The 25,288-nt window shown below is 40.3% G+C and overlaps 2 protein-coding genes across 13 annotated transcripts in view; one reads left to right on the top strand and one right to left on the bottom strand.

The window, feature by feature from the left end:
• relch (RAB11 binding and LisH domain, coiled-coil and HEAT repeat containing) overlaps positions 1–14,209 on the bottom strand; it is a 31,685-nt gene extending 17,476 nt beyond the window's left edge. For 4 of the 10 annotated variants that reach the window (XM_061666225.1, XM_061666227.1, XM_061666229.1 and 1 more), the window contains exons 1-11: positions 13,612–14,208; positions 10,490–10,579; positions 7,843–7,914; positions 7,638–7,693; positions 7,399–7,512; positions 5,921–6,115; positions 5,675–5,769; positions 4,227–4,356; positions 3,967–4,106; positions 494–569; positions 300–395 (exon numbers count right to left, since the gene is read on the bottom strand). In XM_061666225.1, the coding sequence (XP_061522209.1) occupies positions 300–395; positions 494–569; positions 3,967–4,106; positions 4,227–4,356; positions 5,675–5,769; positions 5,921–6,115; positions 7,399–7,512; positions 7,638–7,693; positions 7,843–7,914; positions 10,490–10,579; positions 13,612–14,062 (1,515 nt within the window). In that variant the 5' untranslated portion in view covers positions 14,063–14,208. Of the gene's footprint in view, positions 1–299; positions 396–493; positions 570–3,966; positions 4,107–4,226; positions 4,357–5,674; positions 5,770–5,920; positions 6,116–7,241; positions 7,339–7,398; positions 7,513–7,637; positions 7,694–7,842; positions 7,915–10,489; positions 10,580–13,611 lie in introns of those variants that run through there. The other 6 variants (XM_061666228.1, XM_061666234.1, XM_061666233.1 and 3 more) reach the window with 3 other exon arrangements.
• A 248-nt stretch (positions 14,210–14,457) lies between these two features.
• On the top strand, positions 14,458–23,749 carry pign (phosphatidylinositol glycan anchor biosynthesis, class N). 3 transcript variants are annotated; one of them, XM_061666719.1, is made up of 29 exons: positions 14,458–15,034; positions 15,266–15,524; positions 15,616–15,737; positions 15,833–15,931; positions 16,303–16,409; positions 16,532–16,656; positions 16,757–16,887; positions 16,986–17,105; positions 17,232–17,272; positions 17,399–17,458; positions 17,598–17,690; positions 17,866–17,921; positions 18,847–18,925; positions 19,079–19,261; positions 19,331–19,470; positions 19,821–19,920; positions 20,006–20,098; positions 20,391–20,482; positions 20,584–20,689; positions 20,759–20,867; positions 20,951–21,053; positions 21,276–21,378; positions 21,702–21,788; positions 21,881–21,936; positions 22,238–22,313; positions 22,397–22,470; positions 22,562–22,604; positions 22,683–22,735; positions 22,996–23,749. In XM_061666719.1, exons 2-29 carry the CDS (start codon positions 15,298–15,300, stop codon positions 23,117–23,119), a joined length of 2,802 nt encoding a protein of 933 aa, XP_061522703.1. In that variant the 5' UTR covers positions 14,458–15,034; positions 15,266–15,297; the 3' UTR covers positions 23,120–23,749. The 3 variants fall into 3 exon arrangements, with proteins under 3 accessions (XP_061522703.1, XP_061522705.1, XP_061522704.1); XM_061666721.1 differs by lacking the exon at positions 15,833–15,931; XM_061666720.1 differs by lacking the exon at positions 22,562–22,604 and having other exon boundaries at positions 22,699–22,735.
• The last annotated feature ends 1,539 nt before the right edge of the window (positions 23,750–25,288 follow it).

The following is a 25,288-nucleotide window of genomic DNA, read 5'->3' as shown; positions in this document are numbered from 1 at the left end:
TCCATGATATTCTCCTTTTTTGAAATGCACCCGTACAATAGCAGACGGTAAAATGTCATCGTCAACATGTTTATACTTTCAGTTTTAAAAGAATGCCACTGTGTTTACGGAATTTGTTTAAAATGCCCAATTTGGCACTAAATTGAAACAAACTTCAACTGTCGTTTAATTCAGCTTACGTCTTTAACACCGAGATCATTCCCTGCTGTGTGCCTATCTATTAACAGTAAAAGCAGCATGGTGTTTTGATGATTAAAAAGAGGAGTGAAGAAAAAATGAGCATGTAGATGATACTTTACCTCTCTTTTAGCTAGGAGGACATTTGGGACGATATGAGGGAGGCAGCGGCCCAGCATTAACATCACACTTTCCTCGCTATCTGCTATACGAGACACCTGAAGATGAGAGAGGGACGTTACACTTTGTCTGACAAGCGCATCGGTTAGAACGTCTGCATCACAGTGTCCATAGATGTGTGGGTGTGAGTATTAACCTCTGCTCCGAGGCGACTGTCTGAGCACATTCTGCAGAAGGATAGCAGGGCTTGCTGGAAGGCCGGGGCTAACTTCCTGGGTTAGCACAAATAAGAAAAGACCAAAACCTGTTACTGCTGCCATTAGTCTGTTTTCCACAAAACAAACAAAAAAAACCCCATCATGAATAACCGCATTCCAACAGTTGCCTGTGCTAAATTTGAGCACCTTTTGAATACTGTACAGTTAAAGATCTCTCGCCATCTAGTTGTTGCACTGAGACGCACAGCAGCTGCTGGTCTGTTGAGTTCGTATAGGGGAGTGCATGCATTACGACGGCACACACGACGTTTCGAGGTTAAGAAATTTGCGCAGAGGTATGAGAACACATCGCACAAGAAGGGACGCACATTTGTTGCCACTGTTACTGTTTTTCAATTGACTGTTTCACCAACAGAGGCTTTCCGACAAATATATAGTAAACAAGCATCGGATAGGGACCAAGCACTGCTCCAAATAGCCGTAACTATACCAGAAACTATGATTCAAAATATCATTCAAACTAATATTACAACATTACCATTAAATTTAAAAGGCGCAACAGCTTCTTTGATATTTAAAAAAAATCCACTTTTTAATAGACGCTAGCAGAGTTAAAACACATGCAGTAAAGACTCTGTAGCGTACGCTAAGAACCCAGGCTAAACGTAGTTCCTCTCTGACACAGATCTTAGTGTCAAGAAAATATATTGAAGGGACACTTCTCAGCTCAAAAACTAATTGCTACTTTCCTATTTCGCCAGCATGTTGGCACCATCCTGTGACACATTAGGGAGCTACAGAGTACGTAAAAAAAACACAAATGGGTGAATTTCATTGCTCAGTGCTCTGTTTTTGTTCTTACTGTGCATATGACTAAAAACATCTGCTCATTAGGACGCAATGTCTAAGTATGTATTGTTTATGTTTATATAAGGTTAATATAAAGGATTAGGTGCATTATAAACAGGGGTGCACATAAGTTTGGTCTGGTTCTCAAATGAGCATCAGAGGTTGTTGCTTGGTGCTTTTTCATGACCCACCGGCCTCACTGGATGAACTTCTGTCCGTTTGTAGACATACGTTCTATCCGTTACCTACTTTCTTCTGTACAAATAAAGGAATGAAACTTATTTTTTGTTTGTTTACTGACCTTATAACATTTTGTTTCCCCTTCTAGGTCTTTTTGCATATGCTTTACATTTTATTAGTCTTGGTTTGAGCCAGTTCACAGATGGTAAACAGCCTGTGCATACATACCTGTTGCAATAGACATTCATTTTGACTCATTATTTCATATACTGCATTCTGTATATACCTATAAATATAGACACTTATTTTAAAAACCAAGTGATGACATTTCCATGTTATTTCTTAAAAAATGACTGAATGATTTTTTCTTTATTTTTTGTAAACATATATATTGCATATATAAATAATACAGGATCAGTGTTGGGAAAGTTCATTTCCTACGCAAACTAGTTCAAAGTTCAGTTCATCATTCCAAAAATGAACTAGTTCAGTTCATAATTCAAAATGTTGAACTGAGTTCACTGGTCCAAAAATGAACTAATTCATAGTTTTTTTGCTGATGGGCTATTACCCCTCAAAATACTGGCATTTTATTTCCCCATTGTTGCCACCCCTTCAGTCCACACTTGTAGCCAACTGCAGCTTTCAACCTATTATCTCAGAAACATGAGGAAAAATGTGTTCCTTGACTGGTGTTATTTTTTTAAATGGGGAATTGAAACAAAAACATAACTTTTGTGCTTAATGTGCAAGCAACACAGTATGAAAGGAACAATGGTAGTAAGACATTGATAATTGATGCATTCCTCGTTCTGATACAAATAATGATAAATAATTTTCCTGGTAATCCATTTTTATAATTATGTACTGTATAAGAAAAGAACAGATTCACTCCCAATTACGTCACGTGTCTGCTTAGTTTCATTCTGAAGACTGAAATAAGAAATGCATCAAGCATACATTCTTTCTATTACCATGTCCAAACAGGTCCCTCTGCTGGTCACTTTTAATACTATAGTTGACTTACTGTATATTCCAGAATACCAACATCGCAGCAGACCCTGCGATCTAACTATTGTGCACATGTACATCGCGATGACGATGCTCAAACAAAATATTGTGCAGCCCTAGCACACACTGCCTTTAGCAATGATGATGAGGATGATAATGATGGGGGTGGGGGTTGAGGGTGCAGCATCGAGCGGTTTCACACATGGCAAGTTGGCAACATTCAAGCTCGCACCGCAACTAACTTGCAGTATGGGACCACGTGATCAGCTGATTCTGCAAAGTTCTCTAGGGCAGCGGTCCCCAATCTATTTTGCAACACGGTCTGGTTTCACGTATAGACATATTTTGACGGACCGTCGTAGCCGCTGTGCAGCTAGACCAAGACGCCCACATCCCACCGCCTTGAAGGCAGCCAATGAGCGCACTCAGTTACCGTCGCCACCCAGCGAGTGGTGCCGTATGCGGAGAACTTCCTTGTGCGGCACAGGCTCGCAGCTGAGCTCAACTAATAAAGGAACGAATCCATTCATGACGGAATTGCATTCAGTACGTTAGATCAAAAAAATTTTTTATTTGAACAAGTTGTTCTTGAACAACATTACTTGAGCCCCGTCAACAAGTTGTTCTTGAACAACATTACTTGAGCCCCGTCTACCATGTGCTGCACCCCCCAAAAAAGGTAAAACATTTAAATAAAAACTGAAAGAAAATGCTTGGCGGTACGCAAATGTACACTGATACAATCGAATCCGGTGTACTGCTAACATTATATATATATATATATATATATATATACACACACACACACACACACACACACACACACACACACATATATATATATATATATATATATAAATGTATGTTTTTTCACTAACTCCATTTGGGTGGCGTAATGACTTTCTGCATTACGGTATTTCATACATATATATATAGACATTTACACATTCACCTGCTTTCATTGACTGCGAATAAGGCATATTTTTCTTATTGAATGCAGTACCAGCACCGTTTATGTACCTATTTGTATTATACAGAGTGCTACACTCACCTGTTGCCCATTTTTTTTGTACTTTTATGTACCTATACACTGCTATATTTTGTGTTACAATTTCATACTGTGGTTCAGGAATGTCCAAAAACAAGTTCCAGTTTCAACTGGATTGATTCAACTCTTTGTTGAAGTGAGTAAGTAACCTAAAAGCTGGTGGGACCAGAATAGTCAAAGAAAGAAAGGTCTTTGTTCGAAATTAATTGTTAATTGAAATTTTATGCGTTGAAACTACTGGGTACTTAGTGGTATTGGTATTCGGTGAGTACTCAGGAGGGAATACTCGTAATGGTATTGGTCTGAAAGGTATTGAACACCCCTAAATTTTAGAACTTCCTGAATATCTAAATAACCACTCACCTGTTTGGCTGATCAAACTGTACAGGAGGCCGACTTTTAAGCTTATTGTGAGACTGTGGTGTGTTCTGCGTGCAGGGAGGCTCATTTTGAGGTTCTGAAACACCCCGGATGTCCAAGTACTGTCCGTTATCTGCACGGGGCTGAGGAAAGGACATGCATCTGGTTAGGTGTGATGTGTTTAGGGCCACTGTAAAACATACTAACACCCCAAAAGGCTTCAGTGGCATACATTTAGTCTGGGAAATTTACAAGGAGTTTACCACAGAGGGCGGGTCAGCGGAGGAAGTGATGGCGGTGCAAGAGGATGCGGGATTAGATGTATTCTGGGAGCTACAGTCAAGAGCGGCTGCAGGCGGGGAGGAGACCGTCTGTTTCAATGTCTGAATCTCACTGTGGGGGAAAAGGAGGCACTCGATTACTTATTTAGAACACAATCATAAAACATTATTTTCAATCCAGTGAAGCAAATTGGTTGCTCAAATTCAAATGAATCCGTGGTTTAGAAAAGGAAAAACATGGCACTTATCCAGTATTAAGGAGGAACACAGTCAACCACAAAACAGACTAGATTAGGGATTCAGCCACGTTCAAGTGAGGTGCTTGTTTTACCACTCAGGCTCTTCTTGCCAATTTAAGTGTCAACATTAGGGAGTGAATATAGAGAGAGATAAATGCAATGTTACAATACACTGCAGCCTTTAATGGTTGTTGCTTATACTCATTCCGTATGAGACCACTTCAAATAAAAGCAATTACCATCCCTATTAAAGACTTTAGAAAACCAGCGTTGAGCAAAGAGTAATTTAAATGTAACAAAAATGGTTGGATTGCCCTTGCAATGTTTAGTTCAATTGTTCCTGAAAGTTAATGGTATGTTGTTGGCCTACACACTCTCCTCTATTAGCAGACATTGATGCTTTCAAATAAAGAGAACAAAATAAACCTAATGGCTGAATAGTTAAAGAATTCTTTCGTGTGCCTGAGTAAAGCTTGTTCTGTAATTTAAAGCCAGTCAAGTCACATCAATCCAACTCATATTTATTTCATAATTATCTCTATATTATTATCTTTTATCTTGATAAGACTCTATAATGTCCATAAATGTGAATGCGAGTGTGAATGGTTGTCTATGAATGGATGACAATGTTGAATGTGTGTGTGTGGTGTGTGTACAGTAATCCCCCACCATTCGCGAGCTGCGAGAAATTAATGACCTCCTATACAGTATTAATAGACAGTTTAAACTTTACGTATACCACAAACTATGTTGCCAACACAGTTTATTATTATTTAAAACTCATCTTATAACATCGACTTTAAAAATACGTGGCTTACAGATGAGTGTTTTTTTCTTTTTTTTAAATACACGCGACGTGCACATGCACTTTGACGTGGCGACCCAGGCTCCTCCTTCACATACAAAGCGTGTCACAACGTCAAGATGTAGCATCACTTCAGCATAATTCCTTGAAATCAGTTCCTGCATATAAAGGGCTTTGGCAACATTTCGTGGCATCTTAGAGCGTTACAGAAAGAGCCGAAAAAAATGGGAATAGGTGACTTTTTTGGCAAATAACATAATAATAACAAATTGTTGGATTCACAAATAGCAATCAGTGTGTGTTTTGATCACATAAAGCAGATGTCATAAAATTCGTATTATGTTATATTGAAATGAATACAGTACGGTATATACAGAATGACAAACCTCTGAAGTTTCCTCATCTGCTCAGTCAGACTCGCCTTCTCATTGTTGAGGAGACTGATTTGGTACTCCAACTCTTGGACGACCTCTGCCTGTTGCTTAATGAAAGGAATAAAAAAATAACTATTTTGGGGAATGTAATTTCAAACGTAAGGCCACTTTTTTTTTTTTTTTTTACTAGGTGCACTTTTTTAACAGTTGTCAAGCCTTTGGTGGTACTGTAACAAGAAGGAAAATGAACAAACAAACCTGCTGTGAGAGATCGGGCTTCCGAGGGGGATCTTGTACGGCACAATGTCCAGTGAGATCTGCAAAATCTGCTCCGACTGCCACGTCGACCATGTCCCTCTTTGAAGGAAGAGAGGAACCGCAATTTCTGTAGAGCTGCAACAGGTCAGGAGGCTTTGGAATGTTGAGGCCGACGTCATCCCACAGCTCAAAATCCTGGAAACAGATGAAAAACAAAAAGTGAGTTGTGGACCCTCTGCATCACTAAATAGGGATAATTTAGGACAGACAACAAAATTCCACAGTACTCTCGCCCAAAGATAGCAGGGATAGGCTCCAGCACACCCGCGACCCAAGTGAGGATAAGCGGTTCGGAAAATGGATGGATGGATGCAAGTGCATGTGTGTGTCTGTGTGGACGAGTGGTGGGAAAGGTTACGTTTTAACCATGTAAAGCACTGAGTTGCATTTTTTGGAATATAAAGGCGCTTTAAAAATGAAGTCTGATTGATTGAGCAATTGAAAATAGGATACTACTGTAGAAGGATATATCATTATGACTAAATATATTGATATTAAAACATTCGACTGGTTAGCACTTCTGCCTCACAGTTCTGAGGACCCGAGTTCGAATCCAGCCTCGCCTGTGTGGAGTTTGCATGTTCTCCCCGTGCGTGCGTGGGTTTTCTCCGGGTACTCTGGTTTCCTCCCACATCCCAAAAACATGCATGGTACATTAACTGAAGACTCTAAATTGCCCATAGGTGTGAATGTGAGTGCGAATGGTTGTTTGTGTATATGTGCCCTGCGATTGGCTGGCGAAAAGCTCAGGGTGTACCCGAGGCTCCAGCACACCCGCGACCTTAGTGAGGATAAGTGGTACGGAAAATCGATGGATAGATATTAATAAAAATGATCAAGTAATGAAATGAAAAAAAATGTGATGCACTCTAAAAGCTGTCTTGGATGTAAATGTAATGATGGTGCAATCTGTGATTATAAATATTATTTATTGTTGTTGTACTTTGTATGATACAACTGCACTGCTCTTACTGAGAGCTGTTTGATTTTACACCTCCTGCAGAAGTTGCAAATAAATATCCAGCCATCAATTTTCTATCGCGTTATAGCCTCATTTTGGGTGGGCTGGAGTCTATCCCAGCTGACTGTGGGTGTGAGGCAGGGTACACCCTGAAGTGGCCTGAACTGGTTGAGAGTGAAAATAAAGAAATCAAAACTCAAAACAAAGGTCTCAGATTGTGCAGGGGGGCGTAGTTAAGGCTGGGAAATATGAATAAAAACTAAAACTCTATTTACTCATTCATTCATTCATTTTCCATACCGCTTATCCTCGCTAGGGTCGCGGGCGTCGTGGAGCCTATCCCAGCTGACTCCGGCCGAGAGGCGGGGTACACCCTGAACTGGTCACCACCCAATCGCAAGGCACATAGAGACAAACTATCATTTGTACTCACATTCACACCAGAAAAAAGCTTTACCTGATCATCATTTTCATCCGAGAAGGTGATGGATGACAGTTTGTATTCATTTTTCAACAGATATTCATTCACAAGGAAGTTTAAGGCTCTTTTCTCCAGTGGGCGTATCGGCTCCTGAGGCAGAGACCAAAGAAGCTATAAAACGCTGCGTAGGTTTGATAAGACAAATCCACAGTCTCTCTATCACTGTTAACAGTAGAAGAATATAACTTTTCCAAAATATAAAGATCCCCCCCCACCTGAATTTCAGGGCTTGACTTGAAGTTCTTTCTCTCCTGAGAGGGCACTTCATTCTCTGTGAACCAAGGGGGAGGAAAAACACAAAAAAATATGGGGTGAGTTCAGATGAAGGCTCAGCGTTGTTCTGGAATTCTCTTTCAAAGAAAAGCGGATAAAGTGACAAAGAAGGACTCGGGTGGAGAAGAAGTTTGAAGTGCGCCACACCTGCTGCCTGAGTCAAGTTGGCGCGCAGAGCCTGAATGGTCTCCTTTGCTTTCCGTAGCTCAAACTCCAGCACTGGACAGAAAGTGACAGTACACACACACACACACACACATTCACACACGCATACACAGAAAGTGCATCCAAACAAAGACAGGGAACAAATAAAAAAAAAAAGATGGGAGTGAAAAACACATCAAAGATATTAAGAGTCTAAAAATAAAACAACACAAGAGGGTGCATGCAAATCATGGATCTGAGGAACACATGCAGCAGAGGATCAGGGAATGAAGAAGCAAACAAAGATTCATGTCAATTAGCGGATGACCTTCCCAGCCTTCAAACTGTTTATTTCTATTTTAAATTAGTCTGCTAAAGCAATGCAAAAAGTACAAAAAGTCATTGAGATTTAAAAAAAAAAGAAAATAAATTTGTTGGAGCTGTCTGACCAAGGATTTCCAAGGCAAAAGTGTCACTTACATGATTATAGCAGTTTCCATGAAAACACACCAATGAATAAATACACTACAGTCCAGACGTTTATCAAGTTAGAATTTTTTCAAGTGACCCCCAAACTTCAGAAATGTAGTATACATCTAGAACTACTGTTTTTCTATTTAAAGAAAAACAAAAAAAAACAAGGACATTTCTAAGTAACCCCAATTTTTTTTAACTGTAGTGTATCTATTTAGACATCATCAGGCATGGCTAGGTTTCAATAACAAATGAGATGAGAAGCACTTTCTGATTCAAACAGCAGAAGAACTATATACACTATGTTCAATTCACAAAGAAATATGACTATGTTTCGCTAAGCTAACATTGGAGGGAGCAGAAAACGCACAAGGCCGTCATGAAAAAAAAAAAAAAAAAAGAAAACAGCAAATTTTAAGCGATGGAGCGGAAAAGAAAATGATTGCATTGTTGTGCACTGATCATCTGCAAAACATTTTGATGCAATATTTGGTACATTTTCTAATCTGTTGACAATGGTTTTAATTCACATGATTCAATAGCTCTCAAAATTCTGCATTGCCCTATTATCTTTGTAGAAGGTGTTTTTTTTTTTTTTTTTTTTTTTTTACAGCTCCTGTATTGGATCTGACATATGGATTGTATAGGTGTACCTAATAATGTGTTCATTACACTATGGTGATTCATCGCTGCAGAAAGTTTAGAAATGAATACTAGTAAGTGACCCCCATCATGAAGGACCCATGCTTGCAGATCATGAGCGCACAAGATGCAATCAAAATTGACAATAAAACTCAATCCAGGGAAAAGAGGGGAGAAGAATGAAACAAATAACTAGTCTGGATGGAGTGAGTTGTCCAGTATTGCCCACTGGGGTTTGATCAACGTCAGGAGAAAGCCAGAACCCCGAGTCAGACAGCTGTGGGCAGGCATATTTGTAAGGGGGAAGGTGGGTGAGGACGGTGTGTGTGTGGGGTGGGGGTGGGGGGTCGTGGGGGGAGCGGTACCCATTTGGGAAATGCAACCAATGAACCTCAAGAACAAACATCTTTGCTGCATGCTTTTTTACTCAGCTCTCACACGCTGTACTTCATTCATTGCTGTAATAGTTTTTAGACAGCATCAATCATCTCCAACTTTCTCTGCACAATCTGATTATTAAGATGACCTTGAAACACAGGTGACAGATGGGAAACAATTGCATGGCTGTACCATGCCAGCTGCATTGTTGACTTACAGGTTTTTATTTGCCAACAAAACACAGGCTAACTCCTCATACAGCATTCGCACCTCAACAAGCAGCTTGCAATCAAACAGCTTGGCTTTAAAGCAATCCCTGATGCTTGTGAGTTACACTCAGCTGTTACAGAACTTCGATTTCTTGTTTATGTTGTGTCACGATTGAGCTGCACGGGAATTGTGTGAAGCTCCTGTACCAAAAATACCACTGAGTGACTTAATAGAGTGAAAGTATACACTTGTAGTGTGCTAAAGCAAAAATAAATATGCCTAATGTTCACCTGCTTTCATATGAATAAATGATGAAACAGGTAATACAAATGAAGTTGATCAGCGCAAAGACTTCTGCTTTGGTAAACTACAAGTAAATGGCTAATGCTAATAGCATGAATAGATTTTTGGTCCTAAGTAGCTTGTCATTTCATGTGTTTGTTTGAGCTTTGTTGCAATTGTAGGCAAAACTGATTTCACAATAGCAACAAACAGAGGGTGCAATTCATTCAGACTTGCCCATTTCAATGCCTAAAGTGGAAGCTATTGAAATTAAAACAGAACTAAAGAGAAATGATGGTGGAAAGTAGATGGGGTGTGGTTCCCCAGACTGGCAAAGTTAGTGCACTAATACCTTTGCTTACGTGCAACTTTGGTACGTTCCAGGTGGACATATTCAGCTGCTGGTTTATGGACTACAATAAATGAACAAGTCATGTAAATAGACACATTGCTCCATCTTGTTGCTCCATCTCGGCTCGGTGATCGTTTTTTTAAACTTGCTGATCAGTGATCGGTCCCAAAAATCCTGATCGTGTAAAGCCTAAAATCTATAGCCACTGATGCAGCTGCTTCTATTTCACCCATCACATCAGCTTTTACAGTATTTCCCTGACTCAAACGATGGCTTTTGTCTCCGAGTCGTGACAGCACAGGTTCATCTTACCCGCCACCCGCTCGTCTGATTCTCGATTGCCGTCATCCGAGTACCGGGCAAAATCCAGAGAGTCCAAGGTGCTGATGCTGCCTGCTCGATCTATAACCAAAGACAAATGCAGACGGAGGTGGCAGTGAAAATCAAAAACACTGGCGATGCCCTGAATCAACCATCTCCAATGCTAATAAGATATAGATTACAGAGGTCCATATTCCACTCAAATATGATACTGTCAGCGAAGTATTCAGACAGACACTGAGGGGTGTATTTACACATTCATTTCCCATCTGAATTATTGCTTTCGATTAAATCTAAAATGCAAAACGTAAGAAAGACAACAGTATGACAAAACCTCCATACTTTAGACAGTAATCACTTTGTGTCAACTTTGAACACTACACGTAAAACGCATACGGTACTTATGCAGTCAAGTGAAGAAAATATATAGCTGCCTGAGATGAGGGTCATTAGTGTGCCCTTGCAGACAATTAGCAAGGCTGCGACATGTGTCATGTGTTTGAAGCAGCATGCCGAGGAGAATTTTCCAGCTCCATTTAGCGTCTCTGTGCTTACAAGTGTATATTTAGCGACAACACTAGAATGCATAATAAATACACCAAGTTGACCATTTCTTGTAAGATGTTTGCAGTGCCATATGATGCTAAAATGTGCTTCATGGGCTTATTGACTCTAACCATTAATAACATTGCCAATCGCTCACTGAAATTAAAAGTGAGTCCACATGAAAGCACTGAGACAAATATGTGGTCTAATCAATTTGTTAGGTCTGAGGATCAAAATTATACAGAACAAAAACATACACTGGCAACCAAATGGTTAGCAACACACTTGGAACAGATTTATTATAGCGCATTCAAAGTGTTTGAACACATTCTACCGGTTTCCACAATTGTAACAAAAGGTCCTGTTAAACAAGCACGAGGGCTGAGATCAGTCCACTGATCACATGATCGACTGAATACCAGATTATGGAGGAAACAAACACAGTATAACTTGGAAAAACAACTTGACCAGCTCACAACAAGGGAGCTGTCATGTCTGCTTTTTGAAGACAACTTCTTGAAACATTCAATGCAATACTGTGTAAGGGTTCTTGGTTTACGACAGTCCCAACAAACCCAGTTTGGAGGGTACTAACAGGATGCAATAAACGTCATCGCACAGCACAAGAAGGCATGCTCAAATACTGCCGTACTTACCGTTTTATAGCCTCGAAGTTTCTTACAAATACTTACTATCATAAATAATGACTTAACTGCTGCATTAAAGACATAGTGCCCATTTATACCTTGCAAAAGGGGGGTGGGGGGATTTTATTTCGAGAGCATATCGTCCAGCCACAGGTTAGTGACAGACCACAGCACGTCCTAACTTGCATATAAATTCAGGTTTTGTCGCCGCCACAAGAACGGTATTCTGTCGTAAGTCAAGGACCCCGCTGAACTGCACTCTGCACCCTATTTGTACATTAGGCTTTGTGTCAACCGGGCCTCTGCCACTACACGACTGTGCTCTAAATGTTGAGACCACATACAGTATAGGCTACAGTACATGATCACAGGCAATAACAATGAACGCACAGGCCAGCTGCCACATTGCCCAAATAGGACGAGAGCAATTGCCAAGAGACCAAAACTGAACAACTGCCTCCTGGGACTGTGTCAATAACTAAGCTAAATGAAGGATAAGCCATAGCACAGTATTCACAGTTTAAGGGTTCAAGGTTAAGATGGAGAAAGATCTGATCAAGAATATAAGCTTTTAACATATATGGCAACTGGGTTAATGTTTAATCGAATTGTGCTTGAAAAACATCAATACGGTTTAATTGATACATCTTTGACCATTCTTTGACGCCTATAAAACATCTTTGACTCCTATCAAATCTGAGGGTCATATGATTCAACGAACACATGCGGACACTTTATCTATCCATCCATTTTCTACAACTTATCCTCATTAAGGTCACAGGTAAATTGAAGCCTTTTTCTCAGCAGAGCCTACTTTGAGCTAGAGGCAACGGACGCCTGGGACTGGTCGCCAGCCGATGCCAGGGCACATATAGACAATCATTCACACCAATGCCCAATTTAAATTCTTCAATTAACCCAACTTGCATGTTTTTGAATGTGGTAGAGAAAGTCAGAGTACCCGGAGAAAACCCAAGCAAGTATGGGGAGAACAAGCAAACGCCTCACAGGAGGGCAGTGGCAAGATTGAAATCCCAAACCTCAGAACTGTGAGGCAGCCGTGCTCACTTCCTCATGCAATTTTTTTTTTTTTTTATGAGACATTCTCAAACTTTATTCAAACGGCTATTCTGCTGAGTGAGTTCTAACATCTATACAGTGCTTGATTTTTGTTGTAAAAAGTACTGGTATAGATATGCAGTGTATCAGTGATTCCAACCACTGTGCCGTATGCGATCATCAGCTGTGCCGTGGGAAACTATCCAATTTCATTTTCACAATGTTATTTATTTACTACAAATGTTTATTTGTTTGTCTATGCCAGTGACATATAGTGACAGGCAAAACAATTAAATGCTCTTCCACTGGATGGCAGACACTAAACTGTACCTTTGGATCCCTCTGTTGCCATTAATAAAACAAAACAAACGCTGTGTTCAACTGAACAGGCCCAGACTTCACACTGTGTTAATTTGTGAGTAAATTGAGACGACCGCTTTTGTGAAATGTATGTTTGGTGGTGTACATTGCGATGTAAAAGTATGACAACACTGCAACAGATCGTTGTTTAAAGTACTGCAGCTAGTCCAGTGCCACTCCTTTGTAGTGTAAATTATAACATCTGACCCCCCCAGCGTCTTTAAATAAAGTGTGCATTTATCTATAGAAATTAAAGTGTATTACCCCGGTGATTAACACTGCCATGTCACAGTTTATCATTTGAGTCCAACATTATTACATCACTTTGTGCTTTCGTGTGGCTCTGTAGGTTTCAGGTGCAGGTGTAGAATGCGGATATCGCACGCTAAACTGGTTCCAAGCGCGACATTATAAGCTAAAAGCTAGCTGTGTTGTGCTTTGGTGGAATACCGAAAACATAAAGCGGTTCTGCAGCTACGTAGCTAGCATCTAGCTACTTACTCAAAGGTCCACCGGGTACAATTCCTTGCTCTTTGGCAGGTGGAGTGCTGCTCTGCCGCTCGAAGTTACCCGGGTTGGAGAAATAATCCCTCAACCTCGGGAGCTCCCTGCCCGCCTCCAACAGTTCGGTGTGAAACTCCAGGGCCGTGAGGACGTACTGGTCACGCAGTAGCTGAGCGGCGATGATATCCACCGACACCCGCGTCTCAGCGACACCGGCCATAGCGGTGGCAGACGCCGAAGACATCGAGATGCCCTCGCCGTTTGGGCTCGTTCGGTTGGTGGACAGCAGAGTCGGAGGCTCGGCGTCCACGGGCGTGGAGAAGGGATTGCCCGGAGGCGGCCCCGGCGCCCCGTCACTCGGGCTACGCTCTGTGTCAACTGTTTCGTTAGGTCGACGTTCACTCTCCTCTTCAGAATCACTCAGATTAAACGGGTTCACCGACGTCATGTTTGCACTGTATAGATGGTTTTTTTTTTTTTTTCGCTATCTAGGCTAAACTAATCAGCCCCGCTTCCTTAACGGATGTCAAGCTAGTTGGAAAAGGAATCTCGCGTTAACAGTTATCGGCAGGGTGTCACGTGACATTTGTTGACCGTTTCCCCACTGACATTTGTTAACCGTTTCCCCACAGCAAAATTTGGAAAGACCACAATAAAAACGTTCAAGTGTGAAGTGTATTTTAATCAACTGCCTCCTTTTTTTTTCCTTTTTCAAATCACATTTTGATTAAGCGCATTTTCATTCATACCCATCAATTCCGAACGTTGGGTTGGATTGGCGTCAGGCAACCGCGCCCACTTAAAGGGCCGGTAAACCTGCGACCTAAAAAAAAAAAAAAAAAAAAAAAAAAAAACATTTTTACCCCTTACAAGTATAATTATAATTATAATTATAATAAAATAGCAACTGGGGGTAACCAGAATGCTTTCCAGGTGGCGAAGAAGCACCTTTACCCCATGACGTATGACAACAAAGGTTAAGGAAAGGTGGCATAAAGGTGAGGAGATAGTATTTTCCGAAAAAGCCTCATCTTTCTCATGTTGACGTATCTTTTTTTGCTCGACTAAGCTATGACTGGTCAAATTAAATAAACTACAGTACCCACAATTCCTTTTCGCGCTGCAAACGTCAACGTCCGTGTTACAACAAGGAAGTGAATGGACACGGTTTTAAACTAATCTTATTAGAAAAGACAGCCTGGTTTTGTAAAAGCACGCATTTAAGGTCCAGAGCGATGTCGGTGCGTAAAATGAAGCGGTTATCTTCTTGGATCTTTGCAAATGCATTTGCGGTCAGTGACTAGCAAAATATAAACAAAATCAATTCACCAGACAAGTCGAACGAGTTGTGTGTTTGGACGCGTCTCACATTCATTCGTTCTTTTTTTTTATGATCGAGGACTTGTGAAGTTACGTGCAGGTAAGACGTGATAGTGGGCTTTCATTTGAAACTCTGATAGTGCATAAAAGTAGGATATAAATACATACATAAAATAGTCTTAAAAGGTCAGCTTTGGCATAAGCAGTCTATTAATACTGTACTTGGTGTGAATTGTCTCCTTTTCCATTTGAACTCACCTCCATCCTATATACTACAAATGTTAGAATACTAAAAAGCAAGTAAAACCCCTTCTTTATCCTTGCATTGCAGATTTCAAGTACTGTTGACGCTCACGGCTGAAAATGAGGATGATCACTTTTTTAGTGGTGGGACTGGCAGTCCACGTAGTATTCTTCTTGTCAATCTTTGATATCTACTTCACCTCTCCTCTGGTCCATGGCATGAGGGCCATGGCCACACCTTTGGCTCCACCTGCCTCCAGACTGGTGCTGATTGTGGCCGATGGCCTGAGAGCAGACAGCCTCTTCGCCCTTCTTCGTAATGGCTCAACTATGGCTCCTTATTTGAGGTTGGGAAAGAATGGGGAAAAAAAACAACTAAACGAACCCCAAAAACTTTTGTGAGTGACTTTCTAAGTCTTCTGCTATCTCCGCTAACAGGAGTGTGATTGAGGAGAGAGGTACCTGGGGTGTCTCCCACACGCACGTTCCCACCGAGTCTCGCCCTGGTCACGTTGCTCTCATTGCTGGCTTCTATGAGGATGTTAGTGCTGTTGCTAAAGGTGTGTAACATACAAGAAAAAAATGAAGTGAGGTATCATTTGGAAGTGACACCCATGAGTATTCGTAGCTAATGTTTTTGTGTGTCTGGGATCAGGTTGGAAGGAGAATCCTGTGGAGTTTGACTCTGTGTTTAATGAGAGCAGACATACTTGGTGCTGGGGCAGCCCTGATATTCTGCCCATGTTCGCTAAAGGTAGCGCATGTACTCTCTGTAGGGCCCCAAGTAGGATGTGCACAATACAGCGAGATCCAATACAAGAGCTGTATCTCGGCTCACTTTCCATTTATATGGTTAAACATTGATTCATTTACATGGATGTGTATAATTGCTCAGCATGGCCACAGTTTTTCCAAATATTTTGGTTACCTTATTCAGCTACATTAGAGGGACACATTATTACAGACACCTCTTAGTATGATGCAGTTCAGTTTTTTACCAATATCACTACCGTAATAATCAGATCAGTTGGTAGTGCAAACATATCTCCTAAGTGTCCTATACACGTTTTAATATGCCTCAATCAGTAATATGATGCAATGAATGTCCCCCCCACTTATTTACAGGTGCAAGTGGAGACCATGTGGACACCTACACTTATCCAGCAGCAGAGGAGGACTTTGCCTCCACGGATGCTTCCAGGCTCGACAGCTGGGTGTTCACTCAAGTCAAAGTATGATAGTCGGTCCTCATGATATCCTCAAATGATTAATGATGAACATTTTCGCTGTTGTTTTCTTTCCTGGCAGCAGTAACGATGTGCGGAAATAATGTTGTCTGTGCCCTCTCTACCAGTCACTTTTTGAATCAGCAAAGTCAAACTCCACTTTGAACGCCAGGCTGGTTAAGGATAAGAATGTCTTCTTTCTGCATCTATTGGGAATTGACACAAATGGACATGCTCACAGACCAATGTCCCAGTCAGTTCTTGTTTTTTTTTTCTTTATTAATAATTATACACTTCAAGTCTTTATAATATAATGCACTTCCTCATCAACTTTCTATTTGTCTTTCATGCAGGGAGTATCTCAACAATATTGGCCTAGTCGACTCTGGTGTGTCTGAGCTAGTGTCTATAATCGAAGACTTCTTCAGCAATGATGGCAGAACAGCCTTTGTGTTCACTTCTGATCACGGCATGACCAATTGGGGTAGCCCATTTAAAAAAATAAATAAATAAATAATCTAAATTAAAAAAAAAAAAATCTGCTCAGATGTCATGATTTAGTCCAAATGTGTGTGTCTGTAGGTTCCCATGGGGCTGGTCACCCCTCAGAGACGCTTACCCCTTTTGTGGCTTGGGGGGCTGGAGTACAGCGACCCCACAAAGGGACCGGAAATCATCTTTACAATGATGGCTACTTGCAAGGTACACTCATAAAACATTTTTAAGTGTTCACTATTTTGTGGAAGAGAAAAAAGAACAAAAATTGAGAATGTTTTATACTGTTTGAGTGGCCGGAAACATCGTTTCCTGATTTCTCCCTTTACCCAGACTGGAAACTGGAGCACCTCAGAAGAGTTGATCTCAATCAGGCACGGTTCCTTCGTTTAATTCATTTATTGTGTTTTGATCAAATCATATCTCTATGATGAAATAGCAGCTTGTAGTGGAGCGATGTTACAGTATGTCTAAAAGTTTTCTTTGTTTAAATTCTGCAGGCCGATATTGCTCCTCTCATGGCATCTCTAATTGGTGTACCCATTCCTGTCAACTCTGTTGTGAGTATTGCTACTCGACGTCATACCACAGTCAAGTGTGAACGAAAAATGTATTTTGTACATAATTATCTTTTGAGGCAGCAGAAGTTTGTTGGATCTGAAAGATTGTTATTCTTACGTTATGTTTGTGTGTCCTCAGGGTGTATTACCTCTCCTTTACCTGAACAACAGCGATCAGTTCAAAGCAGAGTGCATGTACACTAATGCTATTCAAATATTGGAACAGTTCAAGGTGAGGCAGCGTGCAGCTCTGCTGTTGATGACATGATTAACATTTGTTTGCATCAATGAAAAACACTAGAAAATCACTGTAATATTAGTAGAAACAGATCGATGAGACTGTTACTTGTTTTAGAAACACCAAAGGAGATGTATTGTTATTCCATTTTTTATTTATATTTTCTTAGATGAAAATGAAGCAGAAAAAAGAGACAACATTGTCTTGTCTCTTTACCCCTTACGAGTAAGTACAATAATCTGGAAGTATTAACCTGAGCATTTCCTTTTAATTGCAATTATGGGCCTGCTGCGGGGCAGGGACTAACACTAAATATTGGCAGTGCGTAGTGTATGAAGATGCAGTCCATACGCTTTAACGTATCCCCACAAATGAGGTATCAAAAGATGCGTCTCTGCTGTGATTGGATCAGAATGATTTTTAAATGGCGACAAATGAATGGGGACAGACAAAATTACAGACAAACTTGTTTCCTCGTCTCAGTTTGTTGACACGCGTCCGCCCTTTATTTTGGTGTCAATCTTTTTTGCTGAATATGCAAACTCGCCCCTCTGTGGCAATTAAAAGAGGGAGGAAAAAAGCAGCAAAAATAGCCAATTTCAGTGAGTGATGACACGTGTGTTATGTGTTTTGTCACAGTGTGTACGGTAATGGCTGCCGGAGTGGAGAGGCGCCATCTTGCTGCATGTTAGCATTGTGTCAATAAATTTAGAAATGTTTTGCAAGCACAGGGAGAAATTTAGAATCATGTAAATCTCAGTACTTTCTGAGCTCAGGTTGCCAGCTTATCAAATTTTAGCATCACAACTGTTAGCATTTTAGCTACAACTGTTAAAATTGGACCATTCTTTTGGTTGAGGCCAAAATTTCAAATACCGGTAGTTCCACAAGGAAAGCCCAACTTGTAATAAACCCTTCTCTAATGCGGGTTTCAGACTTACCACAGCAGGCCCATTCAAAATGTCCTTAGGAATTTTGTCATATCATTTTGTATTGTTCACCTATGAAAAATGAAATGAGCATTATTCATAGTCAAACTGTATATTTTCAAGTTTTCGTGAAGGTAACATGTCCTTTACGCAATATCGCAAAGATCTTTTCAAAATGGAATTTCATGCACAAGATCTATTGCTTTGTATTTGTTTATCAGACAGCTCACTGACCCTAAGCAAGCAGAATTTATTGAGAAAGCAAGAATACTGATTCAGCTGGAAAAGTATGGCGATGCTGTGAGTATCATGGGAAATAACGGGTTTACAGCCTATCAATTCTGTAAACTGGAAAAGGTCCAAAGATGACAGTGTGTAGTACTCAGAAAGTCGACATCTTGCCAAAACTAGTTAAGTCTATCTTTTCATTCCTCTCCATTGTTCTTTGTCTAGATCTTGCTCTGCCAGGCACTGATAGCCGATGCCCTTGAAGGCCTAGTTTACTACCACACCTACGACAGGTTTTTCTTGGGTTGCAGCGTGGTGCTGGGATTTGTAGGGTGGACCTCGTATGTTGTCCTGGTTATTCTGAAGACTCATGCAAGCCTTAACATGCATCCCGACATCCTCAAACAGGTTTCTTTCTATCCAGTTCAACTCGCTCACCAAGTTTCAAAGTTACATGTATGGCTTCTGCATCCACAGAAACCCGATCACACCCTGGTGAGGCTGTGTGGGTGTGTCACAGTCGTGATCAGCATATTCCTGCTCATCCAAAGGAGTCCACTCACACACTACGTTTACTGCCTGCTGCCTGTGCCTGTGTGGTACTCTGTTCTTAAAGAGTGAGTGTCCTTTGAATAAGAACCTTGATATAATTATCACGCTAAAACACATATTCACAGCCATGGTCCCGAATATGTAAATGCATCATTTTCAGAGACGGATAAAGTGGTTCAGAAAATGGATGGGTGGAAACATAACACAGTAGTTACCCTAAAGTTAAAGGGTTAGATCCACTGGATCTATTTTGGCTTACAAATACATGGTCAAGCTTGGCTGGCTACAAGTATATGTTAATTATACCATTGTAGGCTGTAATACACTTATATGGCACATTGCTAGAATTAAAAAGGGCCATTGCTGTGTTTGTAATTGCAGAAATTCATCCAAATTCATTTGTTTTCCAATTCAGGTCCAACACACTAACAGACTTGATTCACTCAGCTCCTTCCCTGCCGCTGTGGAAATGCTTTGGCTACTTTGCTCTGGTAGCATTCGGGATTGAACTGCTGGTAGGTGTTTTTTTTTTTTTTTTTTTTCCATGTAAACGTAAATGTCACGCTTCAAGCTCACCAATTGTGCCTCCACTGCCCCCAGGTGGTGAGTTTTTTCCATCGCGCCATGCTGACTGTGGGTCTGGCTGTCTTCTCACTCTGGCCAATGCTGTCAGGTCTTTTTGACAAGGCTAAGGTAGGATAGATAGTTATACAACTATCTGGTCACAATGCATTAATAGAAAACGCTTATGTAGGTTCTGGAGGTTTGTAGCTAAACCTATATTTCCAAGAAACCAGAAGTAAACACAGACAAAGTGAACATGTCTGACTTTGACACAGTGCAATTCTACACCACTGCAAACTACAATAATTAAAAGAAATAAAAAAATACTCCTTTTTTAAAAATTGTACATGTGTACTTAATGTTATGGCTGTTGAGTGTAATTTCTTTGTGTGAGCTCTGTCTGATCTTTATGGCTTTGTAGTGCCACTCAGTGAACTGGTTTGTGGGCTGCCTCTGTTTGGCTGCTTTCCCCCTAATGCCTGTTGTGGGAAGGGAGCCTAACATACATCTGGTGTGAGTGTATTCAACTACATCGGCCGTAATCAAATGTATTGTTGAATCAATATCTCTCTGATAAGAATGCAAGTGATGCAGTAACCTATTTATTTTTTCAGGATTTGTGCAGGTCTTCTCACTCTCTTTATATCAGCCTGTTTTCTCTGGCCGTCACGGAACAGGACATCACTCCACCTTAGTGATAAACAGCAGTTTGTCGTACAGGTAATGATGTTCTGTGCGTTAATGCACTTAGCCAAAGTGAGGTAAACTGTTATGGGTGTCATTGAGCAGTTGCTGCATGTGGCAGTGTGTGCGTACGTGCCGTTCCTCACACACTCCAGCCTAGAGCAGAAACAGGGTCTGCCTCTTCTCAATCAAATGATCAGTTGGGTCACATTAGGTAGGTGGCGTATGAGTGAGTGCACACATTTGCGCTGGTTTTCCGACCATTAACAAGACGCATACCATTCTGCTTTCTTTTAGCCTCTTCCATACTTGTTCCATTGATGAGCTCTACACGCCTGTTTCACCGGCTTCTCAGCATATTTCTCTCGTTCACAGCCACGTACCTTCTGCTTAGCACTGGGTAAGATAGCATACACTGTCACACAATAAAGTTAGCTAAATGTATTGGGATACAGTACCTGAATATTTGTATCAACCAGAAAAATAAAATTAGATGGGGTTCAGGGATCTGGAGTTTATTCCACACTCTGTACGCACTCTGCTGGACCAGAAAGCTTTCATCCATATATTGGAAATCTTATGTGCATAGACCATCACATGACGTGCATAATTTCTCACCCAGGACCGAGGCCTTGTTCCCGCCTGTGTTATCTTGGTTGATGTTTGTGTGGATCAACATTGAACAGGAAGCCATGATCGCTGAGGGCATTTCTGGAAGGCAAGAGGTATAAATACTGTCTCCTCGGACACAACACAATAGTTGTGTAAGAGATTGGTTAAGGTCACATTTACAAATTATATATTTAATACAACTTGTAGTGCTTTTACTGCAAATTCCAAAATTAGTATGCACAGACAGTCTAACTTGTCTAGGCTGATACACAAGTAATTCATTTTTTTGGCATGTCATTACTCGCATTGAGACCTCTGAGGTAAATGGAAATGTTTCCACATATTTTAAATTAGGAAGATTAGAACTTAATAGTGACAAAAATACAAGCAAATATGTATGAAAGCTAAAATGTGTGAACAAATGTCTGTCTTCCAGCTCTCCACTATTGATTTCTCCGCTAGCATTGACATCTCCAAAATTCGTCAGCTCAAGTTAGATGACATCCGGCGATCATATTTCTTTGTATCCTGAATGTTATTTGCAAAAGTGTAGCAAAGGCAAAGAATACAACAACAACTACCATGTTGCTGTCCTTGACCTTGTATTTTTCTCAGGTTTTTTTCATAATAACAGCTTTTTTCGGCACAGGGAACATAGCCTCTATTAACAGGTATGAACAGTATGTGTTTTAATTGAGGGAATGGGTTCTCGAATATTGTCTCACTTATGAGCCAATAAGGAAAGCACCACACCAAAATAAGTAACACATTGTTAAATTTGTGCCTATAAAACTTGTATTGGATGCCATTAAATTATGATGGTGTATGTAATGTCATGACCATTTTGCAGTATAAATGAATATAAAAGACAGATATATTATTTCACATATACCAGTTTGTTTAAAAGAAGTGCTTTTCACACTAAATTTGTAATGATTTGCCTGAACTCTTTCTATCTTTCTTCTCTTTTAGTTTTGACCCGGCATCCGTTTATTGTTTCCTCACAGTCTTCAACCCCTTCATCATGGGAGGGTTAATGATGTGGAAGGTGGAGTACAGATGCAGGAACGTTTGAACTTGCTCTCCACCGCTAAGAAAATACAGTACTATGTTGCACTTTTTGTCTTTTAGGTCATCATTCCATTCATAATCGTAATGTGCGCATTTGAGACCATCCAAGTTACATCACAGCTCTCATCCAGAAGGTAAGTATTCAATTATTTTAACCACAACACCCACTCTCGGCGTTTTACTTTTTAAAATCACACGTAATATAGTAATCTTCTCAATCTGCAGCTTATTTCTGATCGTCTTGGTCATCTCTGACGTGATGGCGCTGGTAAAGCCTTAGATTCACAATCTGACGTAGTGTAGATGAATGTACCTTTTTGTGAGGTAAACCTTTTATTCTCCACAGCACTTTTTCTTCCTAGTGCAGGATTATGGCACCTGGTTGGACATTGGCACAAGGTAAAGTGACTCATGAAGTAAAGTATAGCTAATGTCCACTGAACTCTTCCTCGGGTATCAAATGCTGTTTCCAAACGACTATGACCGTGATCCATTTTGATTGACACTTTCAGTGAGGAATTATTGCAACATGTTTGTAATTATAATTGTAATGCGCAGCGGTCTAGTGATGGCTGCCATAGGGCACTCTATAAATACGAAAGTCCTGCATATACTGTCCTGACACAGGTTAAAACTTGTTGTCTGTTTGTCTTGCACAGCATCAGCCACTATGTGATCGTGATGTCAATGACCATCTTCCTGATGTTGCTCAGTGTCGTCACACACATCCTCACCTCACAAAGACTCGTTCTTTGGCGGAGACGCAAGATGCACTTCCCCTGAATAAGCAACAGCACACCACAAACTATTTGAACTAAACATTCAGTATTTATAGGATTGTATTTTCTTATATTTTAATGCGTTATGTGATTTATATAAAAATGTTTAAATATCTAGTATATTTAATGACAATGTATTTATTACGCTATAGAAGCATCAACTGTGATCAAATTGTAATTATAAGAAATATAGTAGACAAAGTAAAGGTGAAATTGTCATGGAGTGACATTGGCATTGTTAAGAATTAGAAAAGCTGTAAGAAAATATCAATGGCACTGTAACGCTGATTATGATAGACATTATGATAGTTATTATCAAACTAATGTTTGTGTTTGCCTCAGCTGTATTATATTATCGTAGAATCACGACAACTGGATTCCTTCCTTAATGACGACGCATGATCAAAGCAGGCCTATTGCACAAATCTGTAATGTTTTGCACTAAAGTGTATTTTTTTTTTTTTTTTTTTTGCATTAACAATTGTTCATCTGATAAATTTTACTTGAATAGTCCTGTGCATTAAGTAAATGTTTTTTGTTTTTTTTAGGCACACAACTAATGTATCATTGTTTTGAAGGGTTTTGTTGTTTTATATTTTTATGGTTTTGATGCTTGATGTGTTTGAATAAAACTGATGGAATTAAAGTTGTAGATGTTTGTAATCATCCATCCAACCATGTTCTATAGTGTGTATCATGTTCAGTCACAGAGAGCTGGAGCCTTGTCTTTGAACCATTACCCCACCAGTGACGCTAAATGTCATGAAGGCAATTAAAACGTGAAATTACACTGTACACCCACCATCCACAACATTAGGTACAATTGCACATTCTAAAGTTGCTTAGAAAAATAAGGCAGCAGGTGGAAGAAGTAAATATGGCTTGATTACAAATGCAACATACGTAAGTGGCACTCCTGCCAACTAATATTGAACACAAAAACATTTAACGTTTGAACTGATGAACATTGTTTTTTTGGTCAATATTCTCTCATTTTTAATTTGATGCCTGCAACACGTTCCCAAAAAGCTGCGACAGGGGCAACAAAAGACTTAAGAACGTTGAGGAATGCTAAAAAAAAATACCCGTTTGGAACATTCCACAGGTGAACAGGTTAATTGGAAACAGGTAAGTGTCATGATTGGGTATGAAAGGAGCATCCCTGAAAGGCTCAGTTGTACACAAGCAAGGATGGGAGGGGTTCACCATTTTGTGAACAGCTGCGTGAGCAAATAGTTCAACAGTTTAAGATCACATTTCTCAACCTACAATTGCAAGGTATTTGTTATTTCATCGTCCGAGGTCTATAATATAATCAAAAGATGCAGAGAATCTGGAGAAATCCGTGCGCGTAAGTGGCAAGTCTGAAAACCAACATAGAGTGACAGTGACCTTCGATTTATCAGGCGGCACTGCATTTAAAAAAAAAAACGCCTTTATTGTGTAAAGGATATTGCCATGTGGGCTCAGGAACACTTCAGAAAACCATTGTCAGTTAACATTTCATCACTACATCTACAAATGCAAGTTAAAATTACCATTTAAACCGAAAGCCATATACAGTGGCAACAACATCCAGTAACGCAGCCGGCTTCTCCGGGCCCAAGCTCATCTGGGATGGATTGATGCAAAGTGGAAAAGTGTGCTGTGGTCTGGCGAGTCCACATTTCAAATTGTTTTTGGAAGTAATGGACGAAAGAGGAAAAGAACCAGCAGCAAGTTCAAAATCTGTGATGGTAAGTCGGTGTGTTAGTGCCCATGGTATGGGTAACTTGCACATCTGTGACGGCACCATTAATGCTGAAAGGTACATATGCTGCCATCCAAGCAACGTCTTTTTCAAGAACGTCCCTGCTTATTTAAGCAAGCCAATGTCACATTTTAGCCTGTTAGCAGTCCAGACCTGTCTCCCTTGGAATTTGGGTTTGTAGAAAGAGGACAGTTCATTTTTTGAAGAGTAAAACAGGCAACCTTCATCAATGATGTCAAACTGTTTTTTTCCACTCACAATCGTTAATGTTCGAATCACCTTATCTTGTCTATGTAGGTTTTATTTCTGCCACACTAAAACAGTATACGTACGGTATAATGAAAAAAATGGCTCTGTTGTCATGGACACATGAATGAGTTACTGAGTTACTTTGAGTGGCCACCCCTGAACATAATTGTGGAA

Source organism: Phycodurus eques, chromosome 21, assembly GCF_024500275.1.
Source record: "Phycodurus eques isolate BA_2022a chromosome 21, UOR_Pequ_1.1, whole genome shotgun sequence".
In the NCBI taxonomy this organism is placed as follows: domain Eukaryota; kingdom Metazoa; phylum Chordata; class Actinopteri; order Syngnathiformes; family Syngnathidae; genus Phycodurus; species Phycodurus eques.
The sequence above is the reverse complement of the archived record's forward strand: the minus strand, read 5'-3'. Positions and strand labels throughout refer to the sequence as shown.

Bases quoted from the DNA above. Each gene is read 5' to 3' on its own strand.
- pign (XM_061666719.1), top strand. From the start codon at position 15,298: ATGAGGATGATCACTTTTTTAGTGGTGGGACTGGCAGTCCACGTAGTA. The intron at 17,459-17,597 runs GTGAGTATTGCT...GTGTGTCCTCAG, and splicing joins CCATTCCTGTCAACTCTGTT to GGTGTATTACCTCTCCTTTA. The intron at 19,471-19,820 runs GTGAGTGTCCTT...TTTCCAATTCAG, and splicing joins TGGTACTCTGTTCTTAAAGA to GTCCAACACACTAACAGACT.